We start from the raw sequence: 14,194 nt of genomic DNA, 5'->3' as shown, positions 1-14,194 counted from the left end.
ATATTAAAAATAGCCCATCTAAAATGCTGCTCGAATTACACTGGTATTTTAACTCTGTTCTCAACAATTACAACATTAAAGATAACTCATCACTGGTGATTCTCAGCAGCAGATATGCACCAATGGTTCCTCATAATAAAAACGGGAAGTGGAGGAAAGACAGGAATTCTCAGTCATCATGGCAATTCAGAAGAAAGAAGTCTGGTGAAGTCATAAAAACCAGTTGTTAAGTGTCAATAATTATACATTAAAGCTGACTACCAGCACCAGCTGGCCTTCTTCCCCAAATGGTTCTTAATTCAGACAAGGCAGTCAAAAAATCTAGAAATGCAACCTTCAGTCAGTTTTAGTGTGGGCTGGGCAGCCTTTACCCTGAGATACTGATCCATCCTTGAGCAGCAGCAACTCACGTGCAGTTGAGTGCAAGTATCAATAACCAGCATATTAGAAAACTTAAGTTTCAAAAGGAACAAGTGTTGTTACAGCTGCAAGTGTGAAAGAGAACCTGGGCCTGCCTGGGGCCTTTTACACGGCAACATTCATCCTGAAACCACAGACACAGCGAATGTGTGCATGAAGTATATATTTTATAAAAGAGCAGTGTCTTTTGTAAGACATTCCAGGAGTGGAGAACAGCCAGAACACTACAAAAAACTGCTGTAACAAGAGTGACTGTTTGTGCGCTTGCTTTATGCAGCTTACATTCGAATGTTTACAGAGGCCAGCACTCAGGTAAGACTCTCCACTAACAAACAAATCTGGAATACATCAATTGTACAGGTAAATCAGCCAAAAATAAGCAATAGCTATGCTCTTCTCAGGTTTAAGAAAGCATGCAATAGGTTTCCCCCTCCTGCCACCCCTTGTTCAGATTTCTAAATCACGGTACCAGTAAAAGCACGGTAAAAGGAAACTGGGGCACAGGTAAGGGTTTGGATTTTATCACAGACTGTTCATCAGTATTTTGCAATGGAAAAAGAGCCTTCTTCCAGCATCAAGAAGGCACAGAAGATACAGGCATGAATAAAAAAATAATTAAGCGATTTAAGACATCAAAAATTCAAGAAATAGCACTGTGCATATACAAATAAAATTAACATTAAATACTGTAGAGCTCATTTAAAAATGGCACCAATGGACAATATTTTACAATATGCACATTTATTTGAAGTGGGGAACTAACGCTCCACAGGTGAAAATGGTAGTACAAATAATAGTGCCACTGTTGGCCCATTCTGGTACTTCTTACAATTTAATGGAAACACTTTTAAAAATAATCTGGTATGTACATGTCTTCTGGATACCCAACGGCTTCTTCGGAACAAAAAAAAACTATGGTTCTCCCCCTCCCCTTCTAGGCAGACAGTATTGCCAGAGGTTGTGCTCACTTCTAAAGCACATAATCTTACTTTAAATTCAGTGCTATTTTCTTTCAGAAAGATCACAAGTTGTACTTTTAGGTAACAAAAGCATTTATGTTACAAACATTCAAAAATGGAAGCTTATGATTCTGGCAGACAATGTTGCGTATTAAATACAAACCAGCCAGCAATTACTGAACATAAAAAACTTATTCAATCATAAAAAAATACTATAATTCATCACCACAGACTTTTTACAGAGTTATAAATAATAAATAGCATAACACAGTAGATTACAAACGGATTTATTTTGCCCCGTTATAGTCTTTAAAAAGTAAAATATCTATTCCTACCTCAGACTGACCAAGGTACTGTATCAAGACTACTCATAGCTCAAATAGAGCTCCTTCACCAAGCAATTTGCAGAGCTCGTATCCAATCCAAAGTCTTTCCTTAGGGACTGAGTGTTGGCTGAGCTGTTTGCCCTGCTCGTGACCAACAAAGGGACAAACTCTGTTCAGAGCAGCTGCAAGGGGTGTCCCCTGGGCTGCCCCCTCACCAGAGCTGGGCCTGCCCACAGCACCTCGCACGCCTCGGGGAGGAACGCTAAGGAAAGCAGCATCCACGGCAGGATAAGGGTAAGCACTCTATAAACAAGCTGTACACAAAGGACTTTCCCCACCCACCCCTCTTGGTTTACATTCCATAATTTTGTAACAATGTCCCCTAAGGCACAAAAATACTTATGACCTCAATGCCACAGGAGACATCGATGGTGCCATACATGGTTCTCCTACACAGTAGTTTAATTAACTTAGTTATCTGCACTGTATGTCTTCGGTCGAGGCGTGGATTAATTATCCTTCACCCAATCTTACTGAATATTGAACTTATTTCATACAATCTGTAGGATAAATGATCAGGGGAGAGAACTATGCAGCTAATTTAATCGTGTTTGTAGACTAGTATTATTTCTTCACCGATGGCAAAAGTGACAGTCATTAGTTATTTTGTTGTGGGGTTTTTATTTTAATGTAATAGAGTGAGATTTCCACACCCAACGTGGTCTTCTGTAATAAAAATGACTAGCAGCACTAAGAAAATAAAATATTTTTTCTCCCTTCCATAAAGGAATTTGAGGCTAGTGACTGGAAAAAAAAAAAAAAAAAGGAAGAATAATTTTACTCAATAGTAGAAGTGCCAGAGAATAAATTAGTATTTTCAAATCCTTCCAAACCAAGTTATTTCCCGAGACATAGTGATCATGATAATGATAGAAGTACTTTCCTAAAAATTGCAACACTAATAGGTAGATACCTATTCCTGGAATCAAAAAGTGTATGCAAGTTCCTGAAAGCAAAAGTTAGTATAATATCAGCAGAATCTTGTTTAAAAAATAAATTCGCAAACCCAGACATTAATATGGTCTACAATGTCCATTAAATGGATAAATAATAATAAAAAAAAAAAATCACTGGAAAGTAGCCAAGGATTACAGTAACAACAATTTTTTCCTTTTAATAAACCTCATATTAATGGTTCAAGGATCAGAGTTCGTTTCTCTGTACAAGTGTACAGTGAGGGGACAGCACAGCCAGACACTGACTCAGGACTTGGTAAGTCACTTGGGTGAGAAGTCATCCATCAGTATGAAGGAAGAGCAGGAGTTGGAGCAGGTGACTGGAGACTCGGTGGTTATGCTGCCTTTAGTCAGGGAATCAGAGGAAGAGCCAACACTGCTGCTACTCCCATCAAGGATATCTGAAGACAGGCTGGGGAAAGAGAAAAAGGTTATTTAGTACACGGGCATGAGGAGACTGCACAGAGTTAACGTGCTTTCCCCTTGGAGGGAACATGTAGGAGACCTATACTACCACTCAGTCTTTACTGCAAGACTGGCAGCCCTGAAAACTCCTTGTTTTCTGTAGCATGTTATATATATTCCTGCTCCTCACGGGAATGAGGAGCAGAATTGATTTTTTTTTTAACATGCAAAATAAATTACAAAGCTGTTTTTCATCAGACATAGAAAAGAGGTGAAAACTAATGAGTTTAAAAGCTTAAAAGCTTATAGGAAAGGAATAATAATAAATTAATCAGCACTGCAGCAAAGATGTCATTAATTAACCAGTATGCTCTTTAACATTGCACTACTCAAAGCAAGATTGAAACCTATTTTTCTCTTGTAAGTAAGGAATTCCTGTGTTTGGATTTTGAAGTCCCAATACAAGATCCCAGAAGGCACATAAATTGATGCTTTTGCAATTTAGGGAGAAGCAACATGAAAAAAGCATCTAGGCAGTTTGGAGTCTGTAGGTAAACTGAAAATTACTGTAAACTGAAATTACAGTAATACAGCTCATATTATTGAATACTTAGTATCTGACTCCACACACAAAAAAAGAACGTGGCTTTTTATGATCACAGTAAAGGAAGACGACCGACTAATTAAAATTCATGAATGAAGGGACAAAAACTATTAAGTACTCACACACATTTTCTAAGTATTCAGGAAAGTACCACAGACACTGTACGACCAGTACCTACAACATACTGAAATGATGAAGCAAAGTAACTTTGCTGATGAATCAATGGGGATTTTTAACAATTATATTCAGTATACAAGTTTTGATGTACTAAATCTAGGCTAAAGTCTGCTCAAAAAATTAACACAAAGAGCAGGACTGTTGCCACACTACACTCCCACAGGAATAGTTCCCAGTAATATACATGCATGAGCTACAGACAAAGCACTTTTTTCCTGGAGAGAAAAAAAAAAAAAGGAGAGCTTATGATAAATGTACATTCCTTGTTTTGGCATTTCAGGGCACATGAAATATTTTACCATGAACTGAGATCTGTCAGATGTGTAACATCTGGAGAAAGCATGTTGGTTGTTCCTTGGAAAAGTCTCTTTGGCTGACTTTCAGTTTCCATTTCACCTGAGGAAAACAGTGCAAACAATCAAACTCACTTGAGACTCTGGAACATCCTTTTTATATTTGTCAGCTGTGAAAGAGAGGTTTGTCCCACAAAATTCCAAGGTTGCATTTGTAACATAAGTTCTCCAATTCAGCCATGCAAGCACTTGAGTAAGACATTAACTTGATGCTGCTGTTTAACCATCCAGTCTATCCTTCATTTAACTAATCCTCCAGCAATATCTGAGGGGCTACAACGATCTTAAAGACATAAAATTTGCTATTTGTACTGCAGACAAAATAATTTAAGGCAAATTAATTACTGTAACTTAATTTTAAGCACAGAGCTGAGATGAGGTAACTGACATAAGCCAAAATACAGAGATTAAAATTCTTAGTGATTATGAAAATAATAATGCCAGCTTGGTTCAGTTTCACTCTCTGGTGCACAACAAATTCTGATGCACATGTACACTTTTACAGGAACGCTGAATAGAATAAATCTGTCATGTGGAAGCATTTCCAGTTACTCATCAGAGACCAGACTGCCTTTGTACCTGTAACCATCTACTGAAATTAAAAGATTAAATATGATGGGGAAAATTCATATAATCTGTTGAGTATAATCTGCCCTGAGAATGACCTGGCTCATTAATAGCTGCTATAAAACAGACATTTGGAAATATCATGAACTTGCAAATAACAAGTTTAAAAAAAAAAGAAACCCTCTCAGCTACAGTGTATTTTCATTTTTAGTCTGACAACAAAACCATGAAATGGTAATAAATCTTCTGTCTTTTCACCTACACTTTGCAGCAGTTGTAGTGTCAGTTTGAAAATCTGAGAGAGGTTAAGCATTACAGCAAACCAGTACCTATTACTACATTCTGCAAGAAAATTATACTGCTAAAAGACTTAAAACCCTCCCAGATTTCCTATTTCCTTTAGCCCACAGGAATACATTTCCTTCTTTAAAGGTAAGGAGTAACAACTTCTAGCAAGCAGAATCGGCAAAAAACATTTATAAAATACTTGGTCTTATACAAAAATTAATAAACCACCAACTTAGGTAACACTTCAGCCCCTTGAAATTTCACAAAGGCAAATCTGCACTGCTACAGCACATTGCACAGCCTACCAGTACTAACTCCCTAGAGCAGTGAAATGTTCAACACATGGCTTGCTTTCTCCCCCATATCATGGTACCCATTTGTTACCATGTCACGTCTGTACAATATGGACCATAAAGCCACTGCTAAAATTCAGACAACGGGCTCGTGTGTTTAGGAAAAGAAAGCAAGTTCATTTAAATGGGTTAGATGTTTTAAAATGAAGTAACATTTTGAAAACTCTTTGATACTTCAAATAAAAAAAGGCAAGCTTGTATCTCCACCTTGTAGAAGATGCTCCTCGGGAGCACGTGGATTGGGTGAGGAAAGCCTCACCCAGTCTTCATCTGCATTGCTTTTACAAGCTGGTAAAGCATAGGCATGAATACCTATCCCTTATTGATCATTGAGCTTAACAAACTTTTGTTCCATTTAAATGCCTCTAAAATTCACAGAAAATAACAGCCAAGATAGAATTGGCATCTATGAGAAAACCTGTCTCTCTCTCCTGTCAAGTCAGTACGAATTAGACAACACTCTTTAACCTGACAGAACAAGCAGCCCTAAAAAAACAAAAAAGCCAAACAATAAACAGTAATTTTTATCAAATGCTAAATATAAGTCTTGTACAATAAAAGGACAAGCTTTTGGTGTGGTTAAGAATGCCTAAGTTAAAAGGTTAAGCATAGCTAGTGGCTCACCTGTAAATATCTCACCCTCAGACTCGCTCTGGGACGTAATTCAAATATCCTCACATGGAATACTTCCAGGAGAGAACGCAGTTTTCCCCCATCAGGAGGAAAGGGCACTATCCCACTTCTCTAAACACTCACCTTCTGAACTTTCAGAGTGAAAACAAACATTCAGTACTAAGTTTAGAAGATACTGCATGATAAGCAACATTCCTAAGATGATCTGAAGGGTGTGCACTGTTCAGTGGTACTTGTAGGAATGTCAGGGCTTACAAACATTCGTAATGTTTCATTTGATGCATAATAAACCTTGCCTCTTTCAAGCAGTAGCTACTTTTAAAGTTTTTCATTCCTGTGTTTTAGACTAGCTACTTTATTTCTAAGTTATAACTAGCAAATTCCAATTCACCATGGATACAAATGTATTATATTTACAGAGTAACATAAAAATGTTACTGCATAAACATAAAAATGTCCAGTTGCAAAACTACATCCATATTAAAACATCTGATAAGGTAAATACACATACCTTTTCTTTTAATAGGGCCAAGAACACTGGGCCTGATACAGTTGATCGGACTTTGACTCCTCCTGCTAGAGAGAGCATACTCAAAGTCAGGTTTGTAGAGGTTCCAAGTCACATCAAACCAACAAACACAACCACAGCATTTGAAGCACTCTTCAAAACTGTTCCTGCACAACTTGGAATTTTTAGGGAATCTAAATACATAGATAACAAATAAATGCTGCCTATTAGAGCAGATTATCTGCCATAGAAAGTTGCAGTAAGTTTTTTAGGGTTTTCTCCTTCCCTTTGTGCATCGCATTCTCATTTCTATCCATTTATAAATGATGTGTATTATTTACATAAAACCAACCTGCTGACAAAGTTACTGAAGTTAATTTGAAGTACTTCCCCACAATTTACCAAGTCTAGTTTAAAGTTGACACAAGCTCTATAAGTTACCACTGGTAAAGGCTGAGCTTTCAGAGCATTTTTACATGGCAATACTTTGGCTCTTGCAAAACTGTAGTCTCTTTTAATGCCTTTACATCAGTTTTAATTAATCTTTGGCTTAAATTCCAATTCTAACCCAACATACAGCTTTTACTTGCACAAGTCACTTACTTGCAGAATCGCCTGGTTGGACTGGGAATAGGACTTGGAGGTAACCCATTACTGCTGACAAACATTTGCAACGACGGTGAAAAACATTGCTGCCGGAAAAAGGCACATCAAGACACCCGTGAATTTCCTTCAAAACACTCAGATGTTTCACCCCACCCTCTGAGGCCCAGTCAAAGAAAAGCTAGCAACAGAACTAGGCAGAGACGATCAAACACAACCTTGAAAATATTTAAAACTTAAACTTGCAAAAACGTAACGGTTTGTGCAATTCTGCTCAGATTAACCTAAAACTGAAACCCACGAGAAACGTGAAATTGAAATAGACGTTGTTCTCTAAATAAGACAGTTTCTTCTGTTCTTTGTCACATTTAGAAGCAGCAGTACAGTAGTCAGGACTTACCCCTTTTGAGGGGCTTCTTAAACAAGTTGAAACTACTCAAGGTACATCTGACCTGCAAACTGACAATATTCCAGAGTAGAACGGGATATTTAGCTCTGTGGTTCCACAGCTAATTTGAGCTTAGCCCATGAATGCTCGTAGCTCAATACAAAAATCTGTCAAGTTATCTACTACTGCTTTACAGCTGATTCCAGAGGCACAGGACCAGCTGCCAGCACCAGCGTTATCCCAGGAACACATTTACCTGCTCCATGCAGTAACACTGGTAGGGGCCTGCAGGAAAATACTGCAGTACAAAAGCAGAACCACAAAAGGGAGTGAAAACAAGGTCATCTTTAAACACAGATGCCAGTTTCTCTGTGCTACCTCTTTCTCCAGCATCTGCCATGTTCTTGGTGCAAGTTCAGCACACAAACAAGTGTCTGTGCCTTCCTTTCCATAACTGATGGACACATTTTAATCCCTACCACCACAGATTTGCAGTCTTCACCTACTCTTACTCTGCGTGATGACACATTCCAATTTTGGCACTTCTTCCCCAGCATCCCCCCACTTCTGCAGCTGAAGATCATGTCCATGATTACTTTCATGACCCCTTCCAGCTACCCTAGAGCTAGAACTCCAACCCACACACACACTGCACAAATAGCAGGAACTGAAAACATCCAGTGTTTCCCTGCCTGAACTCTGCAGGCTCCAAGACAGGTTCTGATTCTTAGAAACCATTAAAATGTGTGTTTGGGGGCCTTTGTGCTTATTCGGTTGTGTTGTTTGTTTGGGTTTGTTTAAGCTACAAAACAATTTGTGAAGTTACACATCTTCAGAGCTCAGCTTGGTCTAGAATTCTGAAATATTGGTATTTCACTCATCCTACCTTTCCTATTCCTCTTGTAGGTGAAGGTGCAGGTGAAACTGGAATGAAGTCTATTCTCTTTGGGGAAAAAGATTTCTCAGACTTGTCCAAGTCATTGTCGCTCTGTGAACACAAGGTTTCAGATTTAACACCAGCACAGAATATTACCTTGAAATCCAAGGCACAACCTTGTAATGGAAAGTCATTGGGTCAAATGCACAAAATAGCTAAAGCAGATGAGCTTAAATTCTTCTTAAATTATATTCACAGTTAATTCCTCTCTTTCCCTTAAATTCATCAGTTGAGTGTGAAAGTAGAATTAAATAGGAAACATCTATAAAGAGATTACCAGGCTCAAGCTTTCCTCCCATGACTGGCTTATCTGCATTGCTGTTTGCACTTCCCTAGAATACAAAAAACCCCATCAGTAGCTACAAAAAGGATAACTCTGGCTATTTTACCACCTTCTTTCAGTAACACTCACCTTTCATGTGCTGCTTCTCTGTTCATTAAATCCACTCCTTCCTCCTGTAGGAAATAAATGTCCTAAGTTTCCCCATAACATTTGAATCATCACAGGCACTTGAAATAACACTTGTGATTCAATGATTTGCCATCACAATTGAAATATGAGCAGTAGAACCACTACAGAAAGAAAGACAAGACTGCCACCAGTCCAGCTCACTGCTTCTCTTAAATGAAACACTTCAAAAATGCAAGGTAGGTTAAACATAACAATAAGCCTTGCAAACACTTCCCTTGTTGAAATTAAGTCCTGAAAAATACACAGTTTTCTTTAGTACTTGAAAAACTCAATAGGAAAGAAACTCCCACTATGTAAGTACTTCAATATTATATAGTACTTTTCATTCTGTTACAAATACACAGATAAAAACTCCACTTACCCTTCTGATCTGATGAAGTCGGCTGCTAGGAATACGAATAGGAGATGATGACAAGAACTGGAAAAAAAAAGTGACAGCCACAACGATTAAATCACACTTTAACTGCTTGTATACATAGTATTTACCATTAACTACAGTCTTACTGAGTTAAAAATGAGCTGTACAACTACCTGTGGGTGACTCAAACAATGTTGCAAAAAGCAAACACTGACCTTCAAGAGAAAAGACTTGTTTTACCACTTACAAATTCCTTGTATCACTCAACAGGCAGCACAGAACTGACTCGCAGGCAGATACTGCTCAACATCCCAAGTATACAAATAGCTACAGATGCCACTTAAACAAGTGAGATGCTACAAATGAAACCATGATCTTTACACAATTCCCCACTGCCCAGAGGAAGATGACAAACCCCTGTAGGACCTTTCTCACCCAGCTCTCTGTTGTAAAAGAGAAACCTCAGTGTTTCAGCCCAGTCTTGAACAACGCTCCCTAAAGCTTTCCTTCTGCAATCTCAAGGATCTGATTTCTCTGGAACTCTGACTCCATCACACACAAATGGGTCAACAGTTCCCACTCTGGACATCCATGTGTCCATTGCCACTTCTACTGCCAAAATTCTGGATTCTTATTTTAAAGAAATCTCACAGCAGAAGATTTTGAATTAAAATCCCATCTCACCTTTTTCTGAACAGAAGGCATAGAAAACACTTATTCGGGGACTTTAAGTTCTACAGGTTTTGAGAAAAGCAATACTTAATCTTCACTATCCTTAGATAAGACAGAGAAATATGAGAAGGAAAAGGTGAAAAAAAATGCTACATCTTTGAAGTGATAAACAACTGCAGTTCTGTAGACTACCAGACTTACAACAAAGAGCAACAAATAAATTACTCTTCTTTAAATAATTTTCTGAGATCTAGTGTTCAGACTTTGCAGAAAAAAAAAAAAAGACGAGCAGATCAGCAAAAAACTGTGACTCCTCCATTTTTACACAAATTAAAACACTCTTTCAAGACTTCTAATTGTGAAAATAGTTTTCTAACCCACAGTCAGGTCTAAACTAACTTTAAGACTGTACTTAAGACTGGGAATCTCATATAGCTTCAGCTACTGTTGTCTTCCTGGGGGGACACAGTTCACACACCAGTATTATTTCACTGCAGTTGCAGTTGAAAAAATGCTTATTCTGCAGCCTGGAAGCTCGACAGGATGCACAGTGCAAATGACCAAGTTCAGCTTCATTTCTCTACTCCAATTACTCCTCGCTGTGTGCAGGCGTGACATGCTTATGATTCCTCACCATTCCATGACGGCTCATAACTGTTGTGCTGTTCCTGCGAGTCCGCAGCACGTAAGGCTGGAACACCTGCGAGTTGTCACTGCAGGGGGGAGAAAACAAAAGTTTGGTGAACAAAACTCTCTCGAGGCGCGCTTTGCTCAGAGCTCCGCTGCGCCGCGACACGCGCTGCGGCCTGAGAACGGGCTTTTCTTTGAAGAAGAGCACCCCTGCTACTGGGGGAGCCCCTTCCCCGAGCCAGGGGAGGGCGGGGGGGTGCGTTGTGTCCGAGGGACAGGGGGCACGTCCCGGGGAGCGCCCGGCCTGCCCAAAGCCCGCGGCGAGGCCCGGGGCTCGCTCGGCCCTCCGGGCCGCTCCCGGAGCCCCCCGGGCCCCTCACCTGAGCCCGTGGATGAGCGGGGCGCTGTTCGACCTCCTCAGGCCGCCGCCGTCGCCCGGGCCCGCGGCGCTCCCCGGCGGCAGCTCCAGGTCCAGCTCCATCTTCTCCTGAGCCATCGCGGCGGCGGCTCCGGCTCCTCCCGCCCCGCCGCGGCGCCCATTCACCGCGGGCGGCCGCCGCGGCTCCTCGGGCCGCCGCTGCCCCGGCCCTACAGGCCCCGCGGGCGGCGCCGCGGGCTCAGCCCGGGGTGCGCCGGGCCCGGCGGGGGGGGCGGCCGCAGCAGGGCCGCATGCCGGGGGCGGCCCGGGGGCGGCCGATGGCTCCCGCAGCGGCAGCAGCGGCGGCAGCAGCGGCCGGTGCCGGTGTCGATACCGCGGGGGCCGCTCTGGGGGCGCTCCCGGGGCCTCCCTCGGCACCGACCGCGCTCCGCGCCCACCGCCGGGCACTGCGCATGCGCGGGGCAGGGCGGTGCGGGCGAGGGCCCGCCCCGCGGCTCCGCGCCCCGGCGACGGGCGCGCTCCCGGCGGCCCCCGCGGGCGACGCGCGCGCTGATTGGCCACGGGGCCGCGCGTGCGCGCGTTTGAAACGGTGCAACGGTCGCCAGGACGCGCGCGCCGCCCCCGGGGGCGGGGCCTGGCGGGGGACCCGGGTTCGAGTCCGGCCGAGGCCGCGCTCGGCTGGGCCTGTCCCTGTCCCTGGGCATGGCTCCCTCCCTAGCAGGGAAAAGGCTTTGCCACCCTCTTCAGGGCTGGGGCCTCTCGGACTTCAATCACACAGCCTTTCCTGGTGTCCTCCCCAGCCTTCCTTTGCTGCTGAAGCACGTGCTGGGGCTTTGATGCACAACGAGTGCGTGAGCGTCTGGCATAAAACTCATTATAAGCCACGTGATTTTAGTTCTTGGCTCTGTTCGAGTTTGTGACCGACCCTGGTAATTCGGTTCTGAGTGATCAAAATATCAAAGTTCATGCTTACTAATTTTTATTTCATAATATTTTTCTACAGTAACAATTGCAATGTACGCATTTGTCTCTTACGTGTCTGTTACACATCTCTTCATTTTCTCTTGGGAAATTGTTCTTTTTCCAGAGTGCTAGGTACAGAAACAGTTAAGATAGAATAGTTAGGATTTTTATCACTTTAACTTCCTTAAGTGGGAATATGGCTATACAAATCTTATTTGAACATGATTGAAGGCAGGTTCTTCTAGATAACCCAGTAGAACTCTTGTTCCTGCAGCTATTTATTATGGTACCTGCTTGTGTTTTTTGTTAATCAAGGCTGACTTGTGTGTATTCCCCTTTTCTACCTTCAAAGGCTCTGTGTGTGTCTCGTCAACTGTTTTTGTTGATACCCACAATTCTTTCACTGAACTGATACTATTAATGAGAAACTTTGTACCTATAAATAGCCAATATGAGTTAAAGGACCCACAAGGTTACATTTAAATATTTACAGGATTTTTCAATATGTATTTATATTGAAAAACCTGAAGACAAAATTCCTTGTCTTGTATTACTGCAAAAGGAAAACACCTTTCACAGTCCATGCCATTGCTTACCCTATGATGTATCCTAGCCAGTAATGACACCTTTCTCTGGAATGATACAGAATTGCCATCTCCTGCAGAGCTCAAGAAGGTAAATATCTACATTATTTGCTTGATTTCTAATAATTATGATCAGTCCAATTCACTGGAAAATTAGGACGTGCTGCAAAAGGAAAATGCTGTTTCTCTGCCACCATTCACTAAAAGCAACACCACACTTTTAATACAGAACCTGCACCATTCTCCTTGTCTAAGGATGTTACACATTGTCCTGTGTAGCACAGGGCATTTGAAGCTGTTAAGCAAAAAGTCAACAATATCCAAAATGTGTCTGAGAGCTAAAAAACATCTGCTCCACGTGCTCAAATTTTCCAGTGCCAGCCTCATCATCCTAGTGTCCGACCAGGGTTTGCTATAGCCCAGAGAATCTCAGTGGGAATATGGATACAAGAGAAAGTGGGAACTGCCAAGGTGACCCTCAAATGGCTGAGGAGGGTAACGAGGCAGAGAAAAGGGGAGGTGCCTGCAGGAGAGTTGTGCTATGGAACAGAAGGATAGAAGTGAGGAAATCACAAGTTGTTTAGTTAGAAAAACAGCGTAAATGAGAACACGTTAAACAGAGCCTGAGGAGGATACAGGTAAAGGATGGAGATTCAAAGTGGGGAAATGAGGTGGGTACAGTGACAGAGGGACTGGTGAACATGAAGGTGTGGGTGATGATGTGGGAGGTATTTGACAGTGTCAGGGAAAATACCCCTGTGGGTGAAATAAACACAGTCACAGTTACAAAATGCCATCAGCCTTAGATAAATTAGTAAGCACAGGACCCATGAACAAAAGTATTTTTGCTCGCTATAATCTACCTTTCTTCTCTGATTATTTCTGTTCTTAAGGACTGCCCGAAACTCTCACCTGGAATGTAATAGATGAAGAGATGGAGTGTTCTCCATATGAGGAAAGGCTGAGACAATCGGGATTGTTCAGCCCAGAGAAGAGAAGCTTTGGGGTGACATAATTGTGGCCTTCCAGTACCTGCAGGAAAGATAGAGAGAGACCATTTACAAGAGCATGGAGTGACAGAACAAGGGCAAAATGGCTTCAAAGTAAAAGAGAGTAGGTTTAGATTAGATATTAGGAGAAGTTCTTCCCTGTGAGGGTGGTGATGCCCTGGCACAGGTTGCCTAGAGAAGCTGTGGATGTCCCATCCCTGGAAATGTTCAAGGCCAGGCTGGATGGGGCTTGGAGCAACCTGGTCTAGTGGAAGGTGTCTCTGCCTATGGCAGGGAAGTGGAATGAAATGAGCTTTAAGGTTCCTTCCAACCCAAACCATTCGATTCTATGATTAATTGCCCTATTAAGGCAAACCACAAGGACTCCCTGCTTCTTCCCAAGAGTTACGATCCTCAGCACCAACCAGCACCATTGATCTTCCTGAACTATATCACCACAACTTCCTCTAGGTACAAACTAGGGACACATCAGCTAATAAAAGTATTTTGAAAACGTTTGGTTTTATTCTTCTCCGTTCCTAGAGTTGCCTGGGCCTGCACAGAGCCACCCGCTGTCACTGCCGAGAGCGGCAACAGCTCGGTGTGAACT

General features: G+C 42.0%; 1 protein-coding gene and 1 non-coding gene across 3 annotated transcripts; both read right to left on the bottom strand.

Annotated features, from left to right (window-relative positions):
* Positions 1 to 566: 566 nt before the first annotated feature.
* On the bottom strand, positions 567 to 11,492 carry LOC126637292 (PABIR family member 2-like). 2 transcript variants are annotated; one of them, XM_050310447.1, is made up of 10 exons: positions 11,050 to 11,492; positions 10,674 to 10,752; positions 9,371 to 9,427; positions 8,950 to 8,993; positions 8,815 to 8,869; positions 8,487 to 8,588; positions 7,213 to 7,301; positions 6,613 to 6,677; positions 4,207 to 4,303; positions 567 to 3,133 (listed from the first exon to the last, which is right to left on the bottom strand). In XM_050310447.1, the coding sequence occupies exons 1-10, from the start codon at positions 11,163 to 11,165 to the stop codon at positions 2,983 to 2,985; spliced, it is 855 nt and encodes a 284-aa protein (XP_050166404.1). In that variant the 5' UTR covers positions 11,166 to 11,492; the 3' UTR covers positions 567 to 2,982. The 2 variants fall into 2 exon arrangements, with proteins under 2 accessions (XP_050166404.1, XP_050166405.1); XM_050310448.1 differs by having other exon boundaries at positions 6,613 to 6,674; positions 11,050 to 11,491.
* Positions 3,214 to 3,356, bottom strand: LOC126637586 (small nucleolar RNA U109). The gene has a single exon (XR_007628354.1). It is a non-coding gene; the product is annotated as a small nucleolar RNA U109 (small nucleolar RNA).
* Positions 11,493 to 14,194: the final 2,702 nt, after the last annotated feature.

Source organism: Myiozetetes cayanensis, unplaced genomic scaffold (assembly GCF_022539395.1).
Source record: "Myiozetetes cayanensis isolate MyiCay16 unplaced genomic scaffold, myiCay2020 scf15, whole genome shotgun sequence".
NCBI lineage: Eukaryota > Metazoa > Chordata > Aves > Passeriformes > Tyrannidae > Myiozetetes > Myiozetetes cayanensis.
The sequence above is the reverse complement of the archived record's forward strand: the minus strand, read 5'-3'. Positions and strand labels throughout refer to the sequence as shown.

Excerpts from the sequence above, each read along its gene's own strand:
- LOC126637292 (XM_050310447.1), bottom strand. The coding sequence starts at position 11,165 with ATGGCTCAGGAGAAGATGGAGCTGGACCTGGAGCTGCCGCCGGGGAGC. Across the intron at positions 10,753-11,049 it reads CCGCTCATCCACGGGCTCAG|TGACAACTCGCAGGTGTTCC; the intron begins GTGAGGGGCCCG and ends TCCCCCCTGCAG. Across the intron at positions 8,870-8,949 it reads AGAGAAGCAGCACATGAAAG|GGAAGTGCAAACAGCAATGC; the intron begins GTGAGTGTTACT and ends TTTGTATTCTAG.